We start from the raw sequence: 23784 nt of genomic DNA on the forward strand, positions 1-23784 counted from the left end.
AGGCGCTCAAAGTCCGTCAACAACCGGTGAAGATGTGCGCGTCGCTTAACCGCTCCATAAAAGTGCTTTAACTGGGCATATTCATATATACGGCGAGTGGAGGGCACAGCATCGGGGCAGATGGATGTTAGAGGGAGAAGAGAGGAAGCGGAGAGAACCTGGGCAAAATACATGGGATTGGTGGACGGCCTGCCTAGGAAGGAGCGACCAGCCTTACCAGCAGGAAAGGCTGGATTGTCTGTGATTGGAGTTAAAGGACCCAGGGGGTCTATAAGCGTACTTTCAGGTCCTAAGGACCTCAATACCAGAAGGGTATGATGGACCACAAAGGAGGTTTGAGTCGGTCTGTTCCCGGGCAGGGTCCACGGCAGGGATGATAGGGTACTGGGACATAGTTGTTGAGCCAAACGGACCCATAGTTTTGATTCACGGTTATGAAAAAAATCTAAAACACGTGCGTGAGTTGATGCTAGATAGTAGAGCCTACAATCCGGCAGACCAACCCCACCCGTACCCCTGGAGCGAGTCAGAAGAGCCCGGCTCAGACGTGGGCGACCAGTCGGCCAAATGAAGGAGCCGAAGCAACGCTGAAGCCGCAACCAATAGAAGGATGGGATAGAGATGGGGATCGTCTGCAGGAGATAAAGCAAGCGGGGGAGGAGCGACATCTTAATAATATTGATACGGCCAAACCAGGAAAATTCAGTCTTATGCCAGGAATTAAGATCAGTGCGAAACTTGGCCAGTAGGGGGATATAATTATTTGTAAACAGTTGTGTAAGGTCACCACTTATACGGGCACCCAAATATGTAATACCTCTGGAGGGCCAGGAAAAGGGGAAATTACTTTGGAGAAGCGACACTAACGGGCCCGGGAGAGAAACATTTAGCGCTTCCGACTTAGAGAAATTGATTTTGAAATTAGACCATGTTCCAAAACGGGACAACTCGGACATCAATGAAGGAAGAGAGACATGAGGATCTGTGAGATAGACCAATAGGTCATCAGCAAATGCCGAGCACTTGTATTCCATCCCTCCAATATTAATACCCTTAATATCCGTGTTGCTCCGAATGGAGGCCATGAGGTGTTCCATAACCAGAACATATAACAGGGGGGATAGGGGACAACCCTGTCTCGTGCCATTGTAAATAGGGAAAGGTGCCGAGAGGGAGCCATTTATTTTTATTTGGGCCGAAGGCGTACGATACAATGCCATGATTTTTGCCAAGAGAGAGGGTCCTATTCCCACATGCCGAAGGGTTTGGTAAAGGGCAGGCCACGATATTCTGTCAAACGCCTTTTCAGCATCTAGGGACAGGATCATGAGCGGGATGTGGTTAGTCTGGGCGTGGTGGATAATATCTAGAGTTTTAAGGGTGTTATCCCGGGCCTCCCGACCAGGCACAAAGCCCACCTGATCCGGGTGGATTAGATCAGGCAGGTAGTTATTTAGTCTATTGGCGAGCAATTTGGCGTAAATTTTCAGGTCTACATTGAGCAAGGAGATGGGACGATAACTGGAGCAGAGTTGAGGATCCTTACCCGGCTTAGGGATAACCGTGACATGAGCCAAGGTGGAGCTAGGAGGAAACCGGACCTCCGGGGAGATAGAATTAAAAGCTGGCAGTAAAAACGGTAACAACCGGTCAGCCAACACCTTGTAAAACTTGGCAGTGTAGCCATCCGGGCCAGGACTCTTTCCCCCAGGAAGATCGGTTATAACCGCAAGGAGCTCCGGGGAGGTGAAGTCCTTATCAAGTTCCTCAGCTATCTCCCTAGACAACGGTGTGAAGGGAGAAGAGAAAGAATCCCCGTCTGGCAGATGAGAGTGGGTAGGGGTGGGAGGGTCAAGGTTGTAAAGATTAGAGAAAAAGGTATGGAAGCAATCCGCTATCTCTGGGGTCGTGTGAACCACCTGGCCAGAAGGAGCTTTAGTATTTGGGATGTGTGATTGGGCAATCTTCGTTTTTAAAGCTCTGGCCAACATACGTCCGCTCTTATTGCCAAACTCGTAGAATTTACTGCGACAGACTTGGAGAGCGCGCTGCTGGGCAGAGTCCAACAGCCGTCTGGCATCCTGTCGGGCAACCTGTAACTCCCGTAAAATCGGAAGAGACAACGCACGCTTGTGGGCCAGTTCAAGAGTGCTAATTTTTTGGAGCGCAATTTTAAGGGAGTGGGCCCTTTCTCTTTTAAGGCGCGCTCCGTGTTTTATGAGGACCCCCCTGAGAACACATTTAAGGGCTTCCCAACGCACCAAGGGGGACGTGTCATCCTGAGCGTGATCAAGTGTGAAATATTCCACCGTTTGAAGTAAATCATCATGGCACATCCCATCCAGGAGCAGGGACTCATTCAGTCTCCAAGTCCAGGAGCCTTTAGTGATGAAGGGGAGTTGTAAGGTACAGTATACCAGGGCATGATCAGACCACAGGATACTGCCAATGGACGTAGAGGCTACCCAGGAGAGAGCATGCTGCTGGATGAAAATGTAATCCAAGCGACTGTAGGTGCCATGCGGATGGGAGTAGAAACTATAATCCCTATCAGTGGGGTGTTGTAGGCGCCATGCATCACAAAGTTGAAGCTGTAGGAGAGCACGCCTCGCCCGTCTAATAGCACCATATGCAACACTAGAGCGACCAGTAGAATTATCCACCGTCGGATCCAGAGTAAGGTTAAAGTCTCCGCACAGCACCACAGTCCCCCGGACCACCGGAAGGGCGGCTTCTATAAGTTGGAGAACGAAGGGCACCTGACCCTGATTGGGAGCATAAGCGTTAATCACCGTGAATTCCCTCCCACCAATATTAAGCACTAAGATGATGTATCTTGCGTCGGGACCGACAACCATATTAACAACCTGATGGGGGAGGGACTTGTGGAGGGCTATGGCAACTCCACACGATCTGGAGAGGGGATTATTACTGAAATGCCACGTAGTGTAATGTTTGTGCTTGATAGTAGGGGTATGTCCCTCCTTAAAGTGTGTCTCCTGGAAGCATGCAATGTGTACCTTACGCTTGTGTAGATGGTGTAGAATTTGCGCCCGCTTTTCAGGAACATTCAGCCCCTTCACATTGAAGGAGGCAATAGTAAGGTCAGCCATGGGTGCAGACTAAGCGGCTCGCTGAAGTATGCCGGCTAACGCACGAGGGATCGGAGTCCAGGATCGCCAGGAGGGAGGAAGAGGAGGGAAACAAGCTAGGAGTAAAGAACAGAGCATTAGAGAAAAACACAGACATAAAATCAAACAAAAAAGGCAGTAAGAAAACAACTGCCGCACCAGCTAAGCGCACAATTGCGGTAGACCAAAAATTCGGTCCAAAACCTACAGGGGGAAGGTGACAACTACGCATAAGAGTTATCCGCACTCCCCAGCGTACCATATTATAAATATTGACAGCTTAACATCATTGCACACTTTAAATAATGAGCAAGAGGAAGACATTGGAAGGCATCTGAAGGTAATACTCAAAACCACAGGCATTCTTGAAAACCGACAGCAAGTAAATACGTAAAAGGAAGGATTCCAGGGGTGTGAAATCCGGGTCATCACGCCGAACGGGCGGTCTCCATGGGTGGAGTAGGGTCCCGTTCTTGTCGGCGTCTAGATCTTCTGCGGGGTCCTCGTGGAGGGCGCCCCTCTGCCACAGATAGAGGCCCAGGGAGCGGGCGTCTCCCTCTCGATCCTCCGCCAGCAGAGGATAACAATGAGGGCCACTCTGGTAACGCAACATGAGGAAGGTTCAAGTCCCGCAAGAAACTAGGCAAGTCGGTCGGGGATCGCACGGTATAGGTACGGCCATCCTGTCTGACCATAAGGGCAAACGGGAAGCCCCACCTGTAAATGATGTCCCGGTTTCGGAGCACCTCCAGCAGGGGCTTGAGAGCAGCTCTTTGCGCCAGCGTATGTCGAGATAAATCCGGCAAAATACGTAACTGCGTGCCTTGATGGAGAATGATGGGCTGCCGCCGGATTTTTTGCAGGATAGAGTCCTTGATTGCGTAGAAATGGATTCGGCAGATGACATCCCTCGGCCGAGGATCATCAGCACTTACAGGGCGGAGAGCTCTATGTGCCCGGTCGATCTCTATATGGGTATTTGGCGGACGGCCTAGTAAAGTATTGAAGATGGTGGAGAGAGTTGAAAACAGATCGGACGTAGGAATAGATTCGGGCAATCCTCTCACACGTAGGTTGTTCCTCCTGTTACGATTTTCGATATCATCGAGGTGTTGTTGCAAAGTGAACAGCTGAGCTGAGTGCTGCTGAATAGTAGATTGGATATTTGCAATAGTGGCATTATCAGCAACCCGCTCCTGCGTAAGAGTGTCCACCCTTGTAGAAAGTGAGGAAAGTTCAGCCCGAAATTGAGTAAACTCCAGCTTACATTCTTCCACGATCTGTCTGGCAAAGGAAGACATATCAGCCCTGGTGGGCAACAGTTGGACAAGCTGGCGGATGTCTGAAAGAGTCGCCGGCCTATTTTCACATATACCTCCAGACGACGGGTCTGTGAGACTTAATGCAAGGTCTGCTGGTATATCCATCGGAGCATGGGCATATTCCAGGTCAGGAGAAGGAAGTGGGTGGAATTGAGGACCCTGGTCACGGGTATGTAATGCAGGCAAAGTCCCGGATTGAAGGGGAAATCCCACATGCCCGGCCGGGGCGGTGGTTGAGGGGACTTTTGGGGCGCTGCTCCTTGAGGAGCTGGAGGACCAAGATGGGGGGGCCCCCACCAGCCCAGGGCCCCTGAGAGGAGTGGGGAGGTCTGGGACTAGTGGCCCTACAGGCTGTAAAGAGACACTGGGGGCAGGAGGTTCAGAGCCTCGGTACTCACTGCGCCTCTCATATGAATCGTCCTGCTGTGGAGCTGTAGTCAGGGCAGCTGTGGCGTCTCCTGCGACCCTGGAGGCCGGATCAGGTGGTAGCAGGCCGCAGTCAGGTCCAGGAGGTAGCTGGCCATCAGGCCATGAAAGCAATGGCGTAGGTGGATGGAGACCCGACGTCTGCAGGCCAGCCGGAGAGCGCCGGCGGCCATCTTGAGAGGCCACGAGGCCTGATGGCAGAAAAGCGGCACCTGCCGCGGAGGGAGCCCCAGATGCCTCACAATGAGACCGAGGGTCCGATACCCTCTGCACCGGGGCTCTCCCATCCGGAGAGATTGTGAAGGGGGCCGTATTCCCCAGAGCAGGCCCACATCCGAGCACCACAGAGTCCCGGCGGCCATCTTGGATGCAGGCAGGCGAGGTCGGCCGGGCCGCAGGATCCTCCACAGCCCGGAGAAGAGATGCGGAATCGGAGGCCTCCAGATTCTGGACCCGGACGGGTAAGTGAGCGACTTCTGTTGCCGTCTCTATCAGCTCATGGCACTGAGACAGTGGAGATGGAGAGGTCGGGCGGCCATCTTGACCCCCGGCCTCGGCCCGGATCGAGGCCCGGAGCTGCATCTGGGGTTGTCGCCCGAAGTATTCCCCGATATCACGCTGGGGTGATGAGGGGCAGGTAGGGGCTGCTGCCTTGTGTTTTTTAGTCGTCTTCCCCATGTCTGAGAGTGGATGTCAGCCGATTTTAGCACACTGGGTGAGGAGCTGGAGAAAGCACGTCTTCACTCTCCCATAGCTGGCCACGCCCCCATGTTCTATCTTTTTCAACGGCACGGGCACCTTCCCGTAAGCATACGGGGAGGTACCCATGGCCAATAGAAGTCTATGGGCCCATAATTACGGCCCGTAATCACGGGAGTTTTTACGGTTGTGTGCATGGGGCCTTAGAATGCGTTTTAGGGTACAAAAATCTTACCACAGCGATTCATGGACAGATTTAATTTCTACAATCTCAGAATAATTGATTTACTTGAGAGTGTATAAGTAAGTAGGATAGCCAAATCACTTTTTAACAATCTTCACAAGATCATCAGTTTAATCTACAGCAAATACTTGGAAACCTCATCAGGGAGAGACATAATGACTGAGCATCTGCTTCTGGGATCAGTAAAGTATGGGAGTTTACATTTACCATGTTTACTAAAAAACGCCTGTCCATATTCAATAACACTTGGCAACAATCCTTTTGCTTACCTGAGAGACGTGATAGTAGATCAAGTGCATGTCAGGTAATAGCTGCCTGTATTTAAAGGGAATGGATAATGTATTTAAGTTTAGTTTCATAATTCGATTTTCGTATGTAAAGGAGAAACACTGTTTGTTTTTGTACTTATTTAGTTTTAATTATTTTTAACTGCCCTGGGGGTAGCCATATTGGAGACACAAACTTTCTTCCTGTATTGTCTGCATAGACAGTGTTACTATCCTGCCTTATCTAGACCTCCATCAGTACAGATAACTTACCCACCCTCAAATGATAATGAGATGACTCTTTGCATCTGTCTTAGTCTATACAGCAAAGCTGACAAGTGAGCTGCAGAAATCAGGAAGTGTCAGACTATTGTGACTGCTCCAGTGACGTGTGAAAACTGGAGGATGTCAAGATTTTATTTTATAAGGACAGTTACATAACAGAAAAAAAACGTTAAAAAATATATATTTGATAACAACAACCTGATTTAAATTATAGATCATTTTCTGATTATACATTTTCTATAAAGATGTTATGTCATCCATAATCTTTAGCTTCTACCTTTATGGCCCATATAGTACACTTTTTATATACACACACCATCACAGTAATTCCTTTCCAAATGGGGCAGAGATACGCAGTCACCTGTCAAATGTATACGCCTTCCTTACAGGAATCAGTCATTATAACAATTAAAATAGGCTGACTATGTGACTGTGAAGCCCTCTGAGGTAAAAAAAGAAATTTTACCTAAAAGGATTTCCACCAAAAACCTAAAATTAGTCATATATTAGTTTTATAATAATATTTTATTTACTTAAAGAAATAATGGTATTTTTCTGTATTTTTTGTGGCTACCATTTTTGGAGAAGTAATACAGTGAAGTATAACCATATTAGTTGTCACCTTTAAATGACCTGCTTAGTAAACTGATGCTAAAATGTTCATTTGGCAGCTTCTTTAATCAATACATCAAAAAAGTGACAGTTGCCAGTTTCTAAGAAGATAACAACGAGTATGGCTGCCCTTCCTGTTGTCAAAAATGGCTACTGCAACTCAATAGGAAATTTTTCGGGACTCATGGGCAAGGTGGCCAGGAGTGTGCAAGCAGCCCAGCTTGTGAGCTCGCTACCGTGTCCAGTGCTGGTGGAGACATATGCCCAGTACCTCAGTCTCTATGCCCTGGTCCTTTTGTACAAGGGCAGTGGAGTGATACCTGCTGTTGTGCCAAATTTGTAACGACCCGTATTATAAATCTAAAATGTTATTTATACCGCGCATTGAACACTGTAAAAAAAAAAATCCTAAAAAACTATGGTTGTGATGCTATTTTTTTTAACCACCCCTAAAGAAATTAATTAAAGTTAATCAATGACTTAGATGGATGGCAAAATGGTGCCAGAAAACAACCCCACAAAAATGTAGACGGAAAAATAAAAAAGTTATAACTCTAGGAATGTGGGGATTGACATTTTTTTTTTCTATTAAAAATGCTTTTATTGTAGTAAAATAAAAAAATATATATACATATCTGCTATTGGTGTAAACGCAATGACCCGTAGATTAAAGTTAATATGATATTTATACAGTACGGTAAACGGTGTGAAAAAAAAAAAACAATGGCAAAATTGCTGTTCCTTCCCAATATAAATTATTAATAAAAGTCAATCAATCAGTTATAGGTACTCTAAGATTGTACATCATAAGGCTACGTCGACGTAAAAATAAAAACGTTATGGCTCTCGGAATGCGACGAAAAAAAAACGTCAAGTGCACAATAGTGTGCAGGATTTGAGCGGCCTCAGGGTTGCATGCACTGCCACATAATTTATCGCAACGGCCGGGAGGAGGAAGACATGTTGCTGGAGCCTGGATAGCTACGTTTATTAACAGTTACAGTATAATAAATCAAGTGCTTTGCTGAGGTAGCCGTAGCTGAATCTGTCTTTTATAAAGTATACATTCTTAAGATTTGGCCTTGTGGTGGATGGATTAGTAGCTTTTGTCTTTTTAATGTGATATATAATGTTTTTAAAGATACATGTTTATTAAGAAATGTTCCTTCAGTCCAGGGGTTCATGTCAATTTGATAACAGGGTTATAGATTTGTTTTTCCACACCAAAAAATGAGACAGACAGCCTTCAGCCTAGTCAAAACACATCCTTCCCCAACATTAATAGTAGCCCTGCTCCCAAAACATTATTGCTTATATTTAATAATACTTTATGATGCTTAGAGACAGCTATAATTAAAGACAATGTGGTGATCAATGCAAAAAAAACAGCCTGGAGCATTAAACTGCAGACTGCAGACTCTCTATGTCTGGGACATTTAGCCAATAATGTGTAATGACAATTGTTATGGTCTCTCCTCCTGGTGGTTTTTATTAAATGTCTGAAAAAATCTATCGGATGCAGGATTGAAATTTACGGTGAAATGGTAAAAAATGTGCATAGAACGCAAACCACAGTGAATTTTGCTTTGTTTGGTCCTACCCCTCGCTACTCTCTTAAAAGTGGAACACAGAAAAACCTGCCACTTGCTCTTTCTGAAGTTCTAATGCATTAGGCTGCATAAAATCAGCACACTTCATTGACTTCTAGGCTTTCATATAGTGCATTTGGTAGTGAAATCTTTTGTGTAAATGAATAGTATAAACAGCAATTCACCAATACAATTTTATTATTGGACCCCCCCCCCCATCAACAGGCAGAAGAGATACAATAATGACCTGCTAGAATTTTCAGATTTCATGCTGTTGACCTGTAAGAGCCTTAAAGGGAGGACTTAACCCCTTCCCGCCGGATCACGTATATATACGTCATTAAAATCGGTGGCTTACCGCCTTTTCACGTAAATATACGTCATGGAGATGAAGCTGGCTCAGGAGCTGAGCCAGCGACATCACCACCGGGTGACAGCTGTATGTTACAGCTGGCACCCTAAGGTATCGGCCAGGACCGGAGCTAGCATCCGATCCGACCGATTAACCCCTCACATGCTGCGTTCAATAGAGATCGCAGCATGTGAGGAGTTTATAGCCACCGGCACCCCAGCAACGTGATCGCTGGGTTGCCGGTGGCTGCAAAGGCGATCGGAGGGCTAATGCTTACCTCCCGATCAGCCTGTAACGGAATCCTCCTATGCCCCGTCGTCGGCGGGGCCCAGGAGGCTTCCGGTAACATCGGCAAGATGGCGCCGGCTCAGCTTCCGGCTCAGAAGCTGAGCCGGCGTCATCAGCAGTGGGTGTCCGCTGTATGTTACAGCGGACACCCCGATCTATCGCCAGGAACCGAAGCTAGCTCCGATTCCTGGCATTAACCCCTTCGATGCAGCGATCCATTGTGATCGCTGCATCCTAGAGGTTTGTAGAAAATCGGCAGCCTTGCCATGCGATGGCAAGGCTGGCGACTGCTACCATGGCAACAGGAGCCCTAACAATGGACTCCTGTCTGCCATTACGTAAGCTGATTAGGCCCCGCCCAGAGGCGGAGCCTAATCGGCTTGCTGTCAGTGAACAACTGACAGTTCCAATACATTGCACTACATAGGTAGTGCAATGTATTAGAACATCAAACAAATAGTTGGACATTCAAGTCCCCTAGTGGGACTAAAGAAAAGTGTAAAAAAAAGTGTAAAAAAAGTAAAAATAAAAGTTGGAAAACATACAATAAAAGTTTCAAATAATAACACAAAACACAATCGCCCTTTTTCCCTTATAAGTCATTTATTATTGAAAAAAATAATAAAGCCATACATATTTGGTATCGCAGCGATCGTAACGACCTGAACTATAAAAATATTATGTTATTTATTCCGCACAGTGAACGCCGTAAAAAAAAACCTCAAAAACACTGCCATAATTACTGTTTTTTTGGTCAGTCTTCCAAAAATTGAAATAAAAAGTGATCAAAAAGTCGCATGTATCCAAAAATGGTACCGATAAAATCTATACCTCGTCTCGCAAAAAAAACAAGCCCTCACACAGCTCCATCGACGAAAAAATGTAAAAGTTATGGCTCTCACAACTTGGCGACAGAAAAAATACATTCTCTTTCCAAAAGTAATTTTATTGTGCAAAAAGTTATAAAAAAGTTCTATAAATTTGGTATCGCCGGAATCGTACTGACCCGCAGAATAAAGGTAACATGTAGTTTATAACGTACGGTGAACGGTGTATATAAAAAAAAAAGTGGCACAAGCTGGGCATGACATTTGACACTGAATTGGCATATCTAGGGAAACTATTTAATTTGTACCTTCCGCAGCGCAATCATTTATGGAAAAGACACGTGGGATGAAAATGCTCACTACACCTCTTAATAAATGCCTTGAGGGGTGCAGTTTCCAAAATGGGGTCACTTCTCAGGGGTTTCTTTTATTATTTCACATCAAAGCCTCTGCAATTGTGAACCAATACTTTATAAGTCGCCAAATTAGGCCTCAATTTTACATGGTACTCTTTCACTCCTGAGCCCTGTCGAATGTCCAGGCAAAAGATTAGGGCCACATGTAGGGTGATTCTAAAACAGGGAAACACCGCATAATAATTGAGAGCTGTCTTGTTATGGTGGCACAAGCTGGGCACCACATATTGGCGTATCTAAGGAAAAATTCCCATTTTCATTCTCCCACATCGTGTGCACACGAATTTCTGCAAAACACCTGTGGGGTTAACATGCTCACTACACCCCTAGGTGAATACCTTGAGGGTGTTGTTTCCAAAATGGCGTCACTTCTGGGGGGGATCCACTGTTTTGGTCCCACATGGACTTTGCAAATGCAACATAGCGACCAGAAACCAAATGCAGCAAAATCTGTACACCAAAAGCAAATGGCGCTCCTTCCCTTCTGAGCCCTGCCGTGTGCCCAAACAGCATTTTACGACCACGTGTGGGGTATTGCCGTACTCCAGAGAAGTTGCTTTACAAGCGTTGGGGTTCTTTTTTTCCTTTATTTGTTGAGAAAATTAAAAATTTGGAGCTAAAGCTACGTCTTATTGAAGAAAAAGGATTTTTTTTATTTTCACTGCCCAATTCTAATAAAATCTATGAAACACCTGTGGGGGCAAAATGCTCACTACACCCCTAGATGGATTCCTCAAGGGGTGTAGTTTTCTCAATGGAGTCACTTTTTTGGCGTTTTCACTGTTTTGGTACCTCAGGGGCTTTGCAAATGCGACATGGCCTCCACAAACCATTCCTGCTAAATTTGAGCTCCAAAAGCCAAATGGCGCTCTTTCCCTTCTAAGCTCCGCCGTGTGTCCAAACATCCGTTTATAACCACATGTGGGGTATTGTTTTACTCGGGAGAAATTGCTTTACAAATGTTGTGGTGCTTTTTCTCCTTTAGTCCTCGTGGAAATTAGAAAAAATTAGCTAAACCTACATAATCTTTGAAAGAATGACGATTTTTATTTTCACGGCCTACTTCCAATAATTTCTGCAAAAAACCTGCGGGGTCAAAATGCTCACTATACCCCTAGATAATTTCCTCAAGGGGTGTAGTTTCCAAAATGGGGTCACTTTTGGTGGATTTCCACTGTTTTGGCACCGAAAGAGCCCTTGAAACCTGACATGGAGCCTAAAATATTTTCTAATAAAAAGGAGGCCCAAAATCCACTGGGTGCTCCTTTGCTTCTGAGGCCGGTGCTTCAGTCCATTACCACACTAGGGCCACATGTGGGATATTTCTAAAAACTGCAGAATCTGGGCAATAAATATTGAGTTGCATTTCTCTGGTAAAAACTTCTGTGTTACAAAAAAAATAGAATAAAAATGAATTTCTGCAAAAAAAAAATGAAATTTGAAAATTTCACCTCTACGTTGCTTTAATTCCTGTGAAACGTTTAAAGGGTTAAGAAACTTTCTAAATGCTGTTTTGAATACTTTGAGGGGTGAAGATTTTAAAATGGGGTGACTTTTTGGCGGTTTCTAATATATAAGGCCCTAAAAGCCGCTTCACAACTGAACTGGCCCCTGTAAAAATAGCCTTTTGAAATTTTCTTGAAAATGTGAGAAATTGCTGCTAAAGTTCTAAGCCTTGTAACGTCCTAGAAAAATAAAAGGATGTTCAAAAAACGATGCCAATCTAAAGTAGACATATGGGGGATGTTAATTAGCAACAATTTTGTGTGGTATAACTGCCTGTCTTACAAGCAGATACATTTACATTTAGAAAAATGCAAATTTTTGCAATTTTTCACCAAATTTTGGTGTTTTTCACTGGTAAATATTGAATTTATCGACCACATTTTTCCACTATCATAAAGTCCAATGTGTCACGAGAAAACAATCTCAGAATTACTTTGATAGGTAAAAGCGTTCCGGAGTTATTACCACATAAAGTGAAATATGTCAGATTTGAAAAAATGGGTCTGGTCCTGAAGGCCAAAATGAGCTTGGTCCTGAAGGGGTTAAAGGGCTTTAAATGTAAAGGGAGGACCATGACTGGTTTCGGGGGTGTACGCTATCACGACCACCAATGGACCCAGAGAAAATGACATCTGGGGATCCTCAGGTTATTACAGATGGGAGTTCTGAAAGCACAGCCAGTAGTACTATGAGCGAATAAATTTGTCATGACTACCCCGCAAAAAGGCCATCAGATCTTCCACTCTTATCACCACCTGAATTTTCTGAAACCAGAGGTGTATTCAAGTTGGATTCCCCTTTTTCAAAGGGCCTGAGTGCAAAAGGTGACAGATGATCTATTTCTTGTAGGAAAATAGAGGGATGTCATATAAATGAAGCAGTAAGAGGCCCAGTGTCTTAATCCTTTTCCGTCACAGCCATTTTTTTTAAAAAAATGTTTAATTTTTTCCTCCCACCTTTCAAAAGTCATAACTTTTTTATTTTCCCATCAAAAAACAATATGAGGGCTTGTTTTTCGCAGGATGAGTTGTTGTTTTTTACGGCACCATTTATTGTATCATATAATGTATTGGGAAACTGGGAAAAATTCTTTGTGGAGTGGAATAGGAGAAAAACAGCGATTCCTCAATCTTTTATAGGGTTTCGTTTTTACCGCTTTCACCGTATGGTAAAAATGACATGTTAACTTTATTCTACCAGTCAATACGATTACAGCGATACCAAATTTATATCGGTTTTTTTTTATGTTTTACTACATTTACAAGGAGGAAACTAATTGTTAAAAATAAAATTTGTGTTTTGTCCCACATTCTGAGAGTCATAACTTTTTTATATTTTCGTCGATTGTGCGGTATAAGCGCTTATTTTTTGCAGGGCATGCTGTAGTTTCTATTTTGGGCTACATGATACTTTTTGATCACTTGTTATTTAATTTTTTGTGGGATATGAAGTGACCAAAAAACAGCGATTCTGGTGTTTTCATTTTTTAAGGTGTTCACAGTGCGGGCTAAATAATGGTATATTGTAATAGTTCAGACTTTTATGGACGCGGCGATACCAATTTTGTTTATATATTATATTACTTTAGAGGAACAAGGTTTTTTTTTTTTTAACGTGTAATATTTTTTTCTTTTTTACACCACTACAAACTTTATTAAACTTTTTTAAAAACATTTTATTAGTCCCCCTAGGGGACTTGAACCAGCGATTATTAGATTGCTGGTACAATACACTTCAATACTAATATATTGCAGTATATTGTAATTTTTACAGGCTCCTGTTAAGCCCTACCAGAGGCACTGCTTAACAGGAGATGAAGAAAGACCATCCTGGGGGCCTTCATTAGGCCCCTGGGCTGCCTTGACAACCTTCGGCACCCCCAAATCATGTGGTGGGGGGGATGAGCTTTTGGAGGGGGCGCCCCCATCTTTCTAGCATCTTAGATACTGCGATCGCGATTGATCGTAGCATTTAAGGGGTTAAACAGCCAGGAACAGCGCGATCACTATTCCAGCCGCTATCAGCACCACTAGCGCTCCTCTATTCAGTTTCCCAGCACGGCTCAGTGCCTGATGAAGGTCACCTAGACCGAAACGTCGCACTCTGCCACTGGCATTAAAAACAAAATAAAAAAATACCTTTGTTTCAAAATTGGTGTGCCGGATACTCTTTTATACCCATCTTTCTAGCGTCTTAGAGGGGTTAAACAGCCAGGAACAGCGCGATCACTATTCCTCGCCGTTAGTCCCGGATGTCAGCTGTAATACACAGCTGACACTCGCTGCGTACGGAGTGGGCTCAGAGGGTGAAACATCCCCCCTCCGCACCACGACGTACTATTACGTCGTAGTTTGGGAACAGGTTAAGGAGTGTGTAGTCCGTGAATTTCAAGTTAATGTGCCAGACAGTTCACCAGCATTAGGTTAACTCCTGACATTCCCAGAAAACATGTAAAATAGTTTCCTCATGTGATCCAGAGCACCAAAAGAGTTGGGATGCGGATGGAAAGGGGCTATGCAGCTTGGAGGGGACTCTGTACCAACTTGTCAGAATTTTGAACCCGGCTTCATGAACCCCACTGGATATTGAGGACTTATGTGTCATTGTATTTAAGCGTGTACGTTGATCAGGTGTGAAATGAGTCTGTACGTTTTTTTTATAGTTAGATATGCCAGATGTGAATCCTCAGATGTAGATAAGCAAGTTACAGAGAAGGGAAAGAGCATGTCAAAGAAATCTGGTCGTAGCTGAGAAGTTTTCTACAAATTTGTATTGTATCTCAGTTTGCCTTACACACGACAGTATGTTGGTAAGTCTTTTGTATTAGTATTTGGAAGCCAAAACCAGGACTGGAACATAACAGAGAAAAAGTATAATGGAAAGATTTGTACCTCTTCCGTGTTTTGGAACTACTCCTGGTTTTGGCTTCCAAATACTGATGCAAAATACTGACCAGAATACTGACACGTGAAAGAGACCTAAGGGCTCAATAACATTTGTGTTTTAAAGCTCCATTTTCAGAAATAGACCTCAGCAAAGGGAAAGTATTGGTTACATTTTGCAATACTTTATTTTTGGGAAACAAGCGAATAATCGTTTAAAACCAAAATATCACAATTTAAATCTCTATTTCCAGGAGTTACATATATACATATTTTGGATCAATGTAGTGAATTTGATCCCATTCATTTCTAGGAGCATATATAAATTTCAAAGTGCAAATGTGACAAATGAATGAAAATGATATCTTCATAAACCAGTCAGGAGTATTGAAAAAAAAAAAAAAAATGGAAATATACAGTATTCAACCTTCATTATTCGATGCAGAGCGATGAAGAGGGTGAAGGCTGCTACTCATCATTCACAGGCAGTATAATGCTATTTCGGAATTTAACTTAACGCCTTAACGGATGTGAAAGTTCCATTCACATCCTTCAGTACAAGTGAACAAGAGTGGGAGAGAATACTTTGAAGGGGTTAATGTTTAATAAAATGGGACACAGCTCCATGGTATTTCTTCAGACCAGAGGAGAAATCTGATAATAAGCTTTTAGCTCTTGAACTGTCCGACTGTCAAATATTTGAAACCAAAATAGTTTCAGCACTGGTGTTAGGCATTTTCCTAAGGAACCCTTACTCAAACTGCGCCTCAAATTACCTGGTAAGGCTATTTTTTATTTTACCTGTTCACCAAGAAGAAGAAATATTCTGTATATTTTAGCTTACTCTTTTATTTAAACCCTGTTCAGGTAAATGGAGGACCCAGAAGCTCATTTACTCCAGACACGCAAGGGACATAGAATAGAACAGATGGTAGTGAGATGGCTACGCCGGTCAAGAGACAGTTCATCCCGGTAAGCTTAGTATTATCTATTTTTATTTATTTGCTAACTTGCTTTAAAGACAGTTTGCTCTACATTGGGATGCACGGCATCCCTAACAGCAGAGATGTATGGCACATTTCATTCTATGGTATTTCTACTAGCAACCAGCAATGTTTAACCCCAGGAATCAATAATCGCTCTTTGTCCAGAGCTACATGTCATCTTTTTAAAGCCTTTCATACCCATGCATTAAAAAAAAGAAAGTGTTAACGCTTGGAAAATTATATACCTAGGCATGTACTAAGTATTTACTGAGCTTTGTTAATGTTAAAGGGTAATATTTTAAAGGGGACATTAATTCAACATGAGCATCTGTTATGTCATAGATACATGTCAGGAGATCACATTGGAGAAGTCCATGATCACAGTCTACCAATAAGAGCTCAAACCCCTTTGGCGCTATTCAGAGATTCCTGTTTCTGGAAATTTGACACAATATTCTAAAGAAAAAGTCATTTAAATTAAATGCAGTTTGCTCAGAATGTTGTGGCAAATTCTCAAAAGTAACAAGTCTCTGAGCAGTGCCTAAGACTCAATCCCCCTACAATGTTTTTTGGTATTTTCGCATTGTACACTAATCTATTTGGTTTAACAATAACTATTGATTCTTCTGTGAATAGCTATACCTAAAACACTATATGGCCAAAAGTATATGGACAACTCTCCTTATTTTTGAGTTAAGGTGTTTTAGCCACACCATTGCAAAAAGGTATTTACAATAAAGCACATAGCAATTTAATCGCCATAGACGCACATTGCTAGAAGTATGGGTCGTACTGAAGAGATCAGTGACTGTTATAGAATGCCATCTTTTCCACAAGTCAGTTCATGAAAGTCAACTGTTAGTGCTATTATTGTGAATTGGAAGCATCTAGGAGTAAAAACAGCTCTGCTACAAAGTCGCTACACAAACTCACAGAGTGGGGCCATTGGATGCTGAAGCAGGTGGCGCATAAAATTGTTGAATCTGGAGATGAGATCAGCACAATAACTGTGTTTCGGGAAATTCATGAAATGGGTTTCCATGGTTAAGCAATGGCACACAAGCCCAAGATCACCATGTGCAATGCCAAGTGTTGTAAAGCAAGCCTCCACTGAATTCGGGAGCAGTGGGAACGTGTTCTCTGAAGTGATGAATCCTGTTTTACTATCTGGCACTCTGATGGATGAATCCGGGTTTGGTGGATGCCAGGAGAACGCTATCTACCAAAATGCATAGTGCCTACTATAAAACTCTGGTGCAGAAAGTGTTTTTGGGTTGTATTTTAAAGGTTTGGGCTTGGTCCCTTATTTGTAATGAAGGGTAATGTTAACGGTCAAGCATAAAAAGGCATTTTAGACAATGCTATGCTTCCAACTTTGTGGCAACAGTTAAAAGAAGGCCATTTTGTAAAATTACAAAAGGGGGGCCCACTCTATATTAACACTCATAGTTTTGGAATGGGATGTCCAACAAGGGTCCACATACTTTTTAACTATAGTTTAAATAAATGTTTTTTTACGTTATAAAACACTAATGCTCTAGAACAATGTACTTATTTTAGAGTTTTCTTGTCCCTTATCTTGTATGTTACATATGCTTAGCAACCTTGATTAGGGTATTGCCAACTCGTTCTTACTTAACCCAGCGTTAAACCATTACAAAGACATGAAAACCTGCGTGGATTTAATTGGCCACAGCAGCCATTTATTAAAGAGGATCTGTCACCTCTCCTAACATGTCTGTTTTAGTAAATAATTGCTCTCCCCACAAAATAACAATTCTAGAGCATCTTTTATTAGAACTCTATATTGAGCTGTTTCTTGTCACGATCTGCATCTTTTCTTAGAACTTTACATTGTGCTGTTTCTTGTCATGATCTGTGGGTGCGTGGACCCACTGGGCCGCACCGCAGTAGCGGGATAGCAGCTGGCCAAACAGCAGTGTACCAAGTCAATATATATATATATATATATATATATATATAGTCCAAACACAAGGGTACCTGTGATAGTCCAGACAGTAGTAACGGCTAAGCACAGACGGGACCTTGGCAGCAGGTGATGCAAAACGGGGCAGAGGAAACCAGATGTGGTGTAACACAGCAGGCGTAATAGACAGCACAACGCGACTCCACACTAGAGATGGCACAAGAACAAATACAACACAGGATACAGGTAGTAGGGCACGGGAAACACAGGGAACAGGATATGACTACAGGACCATTTGCAAGACTAACAGAGGAATACAAACAACGCTCAGGCAAGGAGTAAAAGGGCAGAGCCCTTCTTATAGTCCAGGGTGATCATGTCCTAATTACTGATGATGTACCAATTCGTGCACTCTACGGGACACAGCAGAGCACACCCTACGGGACACAGCAGAGCGGAGCGGAAGTGAGCGCTAGAGTCTCTTGGGGAGGAGATGGGGACCAGCGCTCACAAGTCCATGGCTGCGGCCGAGGGGTGAGTAATCCCAAGGGTCCACGGCCGTGGATGTAACAGTATCCCCCCTCTTATGCCCCCTCTTCTTTGAGCCAGAGCGAGAGAGGAACTTCTTAATGAGGATAGGGGCATTGAGGTTCTCTTCTGGCTCCCTACCTCAAACACATCGGAAGAACCGCTGGGAGCAACTGCAGGGCTAGGAGTTTTAGTGTAGCGGTTCTGGACCACAGCCTTCAGGAGGGAAACATGAAAGGAGTTGGGGATTTTGAGGAAAGGGCGGCAGCCGAAGCTTATAGGAGACTAGGTTAATTTGATGCAGGATCTTAAGAGGTCCGAGGAACATGGGAGCAAATTTGTATGAAGGCACCTTCAGATGTATATTTCTTGAGGACAGCCAGACTTTGGTACCCGGGAGATACTGAGGCGGCTCTCTTCTTCTTGTATCCGCCTTTCACTTCATGTGATCAACTGCCAGCAGAATAGAGGAACGGGTCGGTTGCCAGATTTGCAGAAAGTCCCCAAATGCAGAGTTGACTGTGGGTACCTGATATGTAGCCGCCGCAGGAAGAGGGATTTGTGGATGTTGGCCGTAGATAAATGAAGAAAGGTGTGGAAGGATAGACTCACTGGTATGGTTGTTATACGAGAACTTGACCCATAGAAGAAGCTGTACCCAGTCATCATGCTGCATGGAGATGAAGTGGCGGAGATAATTCTCCATGATCTGGTTAATCCTCTCGACTTGACCATTGGACTGGGGGTGATAGGCTGAGAAAAGGTCCAATCTGACATCCAGGAGTTTACAGTGGGCTCTCCGGAATTTTGAGGTAAATTGAAGCCCCCCGATCGGACACGATGTGAAGGGGCAAGCCATGCAAGCGGAAGATGAGCTGAATAAAGAGATTTGCCAAGCAAGGAACAGAAGGCAGACCGGTCAGCGGGATAAAATGTGTCATCTTCGAAAACAGGTCCAACACCACCCATACAGTATTGCATACTGCTGTGGGGGGAAGGTCTGTGACAAAGTCCATTTCAATGTGCTGCCAAGGGGCATTGGATACCTGCAGAGGTTGGAGCAGACCGGCAGGTTTGGAGTGAGAAACCTTGTTGGAAGCACACACAGTGCAGGAAGAGACAAAGTCCACAATATCTTTGGGCAGCGTGGGCCACCAGAAATGACGAGTTATCAGGTATCGAGTCTTGCGAACACCAGCGTGCCCCACCAGTTTGGAGCTGTGTCCCCAGCGGAGAATTCTTCTCCTATCTGACCGCCGAACAAAAGTCCTCCCCGGAGGGATGTCTCTAACTTGCAAAGGATTGGCAGTGACAATGCAGGCGGGTCTATGATACTTTGAGGGGACTCCAAAGTGTCCTCTGTTTCAAACGACCTGGACAGGGCATCGGCCCTCACATTTTTGTCAGCGGGACGGTAGTGGAGCACAAATTGAACACGGGTGAACAACAGCGACCACCTGGCTTGACGGTGGTTTAGCCGTTGTGCCACTCATCACCTTGACAGATTCGGTTAAGGTTGTAGGCCCCACGCAAGTCTAGTTTAGAGAAGATCTTGGCTCCTCGAATACGATCAAATAATTCCGAGATCAGTGACAAAGGGTATTTGTTTTTGACTGTGATCTGGTTGAGACCACGGTAGTCAATGCAGGGTCGAAGAGATACGTCTTTTGTCTTTACAAAGAAGATCCTGGCGCTGGCCGGGGAGGAGGATTTTCATATGAAACCCCTCTCCAGATTCTCCTTGATATTGGCTGACATAGACTGAGTCTCTGGCAAGGAGAGGGGTTATACACATACACGGGGAGGTGAAGCATCAGGAACCAGTTCAATCAGGCTGTCGTACGCCCGGTGTGGGGGAAGTATCTCTGCCTCCTTCTTGCCAAAGACGTCCACGAACTGTGAAAAATGAGTAGGTAATCCTGTCAACGACTGAGACACTGGAGGCAGAACAGGATGAACCTGTAACAGGCAGTGGTGGAAACACTTGGCGCACCACTGGGGAATCTTTCCAGAATTCCAGTCCAGGACAGGGGTATGAAGCCAGAGCCAGGGCAGGCCCAGCAACACCGGATTGATGGCTTTGGGCAAAACGAGAAATGTAATCTGCTGGGTATGAAGGGCTCCCATGTGGAGTTTCAGTGGCTTGGTCTCGGACACGATGGGATCGGGCAGAGGAAGACTGTTCACTGAGGCAACAGCCAGGGGTGTCTCCAAGTGAGCCATAGGCAACTGGAGCTGATCCACTAGGTCTTGTTGGATGAAGTTTGCCACGGATCTAAAGTCCAGGTAGGCAGAGACTCGGTGTGTCTTCTCACCAGACACTATGTTCACGGGAATGGACAGTTTGGGAGATAGTCTTTTATTTAGTGCCATTCCGCCCAGATTTGTCTCTCCAACCAAACCTAGGCACTGGAGTTTTTTGGTTTTTGGGAGCACAGACGCACAAAATGGCCTCCGAGGCCGCAATACAGACAGAGTCCCGAAGTGCGTCTGCGATGTGTCTCTTGGACAGACAATTTGAGGCGGTCTACTTGCATAGGCTCCTCAGGTGGAGCAGCTGATGAGGGTAACAGGGGTTGCTGGAATATAGGAGCGAGCCTACGAAGTCTTCTGACCCGGCGAACCTCTTGAGACCGTTCCTGAATCCTCATGTCAATCCAGGTAGCTAGAAGAATGAGGTTATCTAGGGTAGAAGGCAGATCTCGAGCGACAAGCTCGTCCTTGATATCAGAGGATAGCCCCTGCTAGAATGTGGCCACTAAGGCATCATTGTTCCAGGTCAGCTCTGCCGCTAGGGTACGGAACTGAATGGCATACTCGCCCAAGGTGTCTCCTTGGCACAGGGTCAGCAAGGATACAGCTGCTGAAGAGACCCGTCCAAGTTCCTCAAATACTGTGCGGAAAGTTTGAAGGAAATACTGCAAGTCACGGATCTCCGGTCTTTGACGTTCCCAGATGGGATTTCCCCATGCTAGGGCCTTTCCAGTAAGGAGAGAGACTATGAATACCGACCCCTAAACTAATACAGACCCCAGACCAGACCCCCTAAATAGACCCCAGACCAGACCCCTAAATACAGACCTCCTAAATACAGACCCCAGACCAGACCCCTAAATACAGACATCCTAAATACAGACCCCAGACCAGTCCCCTAAATACAGTCCTCAAATCCCTTAAACTAATACAGACCCCCAGACCAAACAACCTAGATACAGACCCCAGACCCCTTAAACTAATACAGACCCCAGACCTCTTAAACTAATACAAACCTCTGACCAGACCCCCTAAATACAGACCCCCTTAAACGAACCCATCTCCCTTATACATACATACATAGCAATTCAGTCTTCTCTATGGACTCTTGCTGCGGTCATATGACCTGCAGGTCTCTAAACAGTAACAAGAACTGCAAACATAAGGTCATGTGACCATATGTCTGCAGGTCCTTTTGCATGAAATACACAATGCAGTTCTGTCTAAGTTTTTGCCGCGATTTGCGGTAAAAATGCGACAAAACTGCAATGTACTTTGGGCGGCCATTGGCCCACCGGGAGACTCAGGCCCTGGGCGGCCTCCCAAAACGCCCCTATGGAGATCCGCCATTGCCTCTGCTTGGCCAAACACAAACAACTCACCTAACCCCCGCATTATCCTGATTTTACATTAAAAAAAACATCAACTCTTCAAAACCCCCTACAAAAATTAAAAGCCTACTAGCTTGCCTAAAATGGATTTTCGTCCCCCTCTTATAGCCTTTCGTCCCTCCACATCTCACTATAACACTCTCCATAGCTGGTAACCCTTCAACTGCCTACCTCTAGCTCCAGTCACGACCTCTCACTAGACTTACAGCCCTTAGTCCAGCCTCACTTGAAGAGATGTTTGTAGCATAACAAAAGAGGCATAGGGACTGGGCATACAAACATGGGGGCAGGAATAATTTTTAAGGGCATATAGACAATAGCTATATGCAGATTATGGTCATAGACTTTAATGTCCTTTTTGGCACACCTTTTGACAGAATACTTTAGGAATAATGTAGTCGACTGCACTTTAAAAAAAAAAACGATATAAAAAAAAGTACTGTGCCATATATATTTTTGTGTAGTCAATGGCAGATACAGTATATGCAACTGCATAGTCATATAGTTGCATAAGTCTATCTATATGATTGGTGGGGCCGTTTCAAATTATCCTGCCGAATGTAAACACTGAACACGATGTGAATTTACTCTAATAGTATATAATCCATTAGCGAGCCTTATAACACATTGAGGGCTATGTGTGCCAGTCCCATACATTTTCTGACCTTTCTGTAAAATTATAATTACAAGAGAATTTTTGTACTCAAGAGCATCTATGTATTTCACAAATATTGTACATTACTTATCAAAGATATTTTATTACTGATCTGGCATTGGTTTATGTGGGGAAGAGGTTGGGTGAATATATAAGGTTATATATAAGGTGAATCAAGTGGTCACACTGATGTTAAATTAACATTTCCAGTTCTGCAGTACTGTAGTCAGAATGTTGTTACATTGAAAATATATAACAGGTAATTTTTTAAGTGGCAAAAATAATTCACCAAAGAAACATGGCTGGCGTGGGTATAAACTGGCTGACCAAACTCAGATGTTTATAATAAATTCTATAAATTGTGTAGCAGAGAATAAAATGGCTGTTTACTGCAGCACTAGCATGTCTTACTTTATTAGTATTAATGTGCGTGTTGTATCATTTTTGTTCTAATCTGGTTTTAAAAAGTGGAAGAACCTCAACCGGGGACAGTCCATCCATCGGTCCAAACCAATATGCATGTTCATTGAAGATCACATTAGACATAATAAAAGATCCGCACCTTGACAGCTATGGCTTTGACATATCACGCAACCTGCCTCTTACTGTCACAGCTGTTACTGCAGGTAGGTGGACTTATAACTTCAAATAGAAAGCAATGTTCTATAGATATGTAGACCATGAATCAATATTTTCATTTGTATGGCACATACATTTTTATGTGAACTTGTTTTTAAAGGTAATTCATCATTTTATCATAACTTTAAACAGACAAGGGCTTTATTATGGTTTTTTTATGTAAATGAGTTGATACATTTTTTTGAAGCATTACAATTGCCTAGCCATGATAACTTTTTTAAACATGAAAACTGTCACTATTTATTTAGGAGAAGGTTGATAAATATGCCACATATGTGACATACATGCTTTTGTTACTTCTGTATTTATATTAGTTACATACATATTCATATAGTTTATAAGGTTAAAAAAAAAGACACATTTCTATGGAGTCCAACCTATAATACTGCGAGTTGATCCAGAGGAAGGCAAAAACCACTATGAGGCAGTTACCAATTGCCTTATATTAGGGGGAAAATTCCTTCCAGCCTCCAAATATGGCAATCAGAATAAATACCTAATAACTGCTCATCTACAGCAATCTAGTATATATACCTTGTAATATGATTACTTTAAAAAAA

At 43.8% G+C, this 23784-nt stretch overlaps 1 protein-coding gene across 2 annotated transcripts in view; it reads left to right on the forward strand.

The window, feature by feature from the left end:
• The window catches only part of FRMPD1 (FERM and PDZ domain containing 1), a 173373-nt gene that overhangs the window by 84441 nt on the left and 65148 nt on the right, over positions 1 to 23784 (forward strand). For both annotated transcript variants that reach the window (XM_075825560.1, XM_075825561.1), the window contains exons 2-3: positions 15713 to 15817; positions 23054 to 23211. In XM_075825560.1, coding sequence (XP_075681675.1) covers positions 15717 to 15817; positions 23054 to 23211 — 259 coding nt within the window. In that variant the 5' untranslated portion in view covers positions 15713 to 15716. The remainder of the gene's footprint in view (positions 1 to 15712; positions 15818 to 23053; positions 23212 to 23784) is intronic.

The sequence above is a fragment of the Rhinoderma darwinii genome, chromosome 1, assembly GCF_050947455.1.
Source record: "Rhinoderma darwinii isolate aRhiDar2 chromosome 1, aRhiDar2.hap1, whole genome shotgun sequence".
Lineage (NCBI taxonomy): Eukaryota > Metazoa > Chordata > Amphibia > Anura > Rhinodermatidae > Rhinoderma > Rhinoderma darwinii.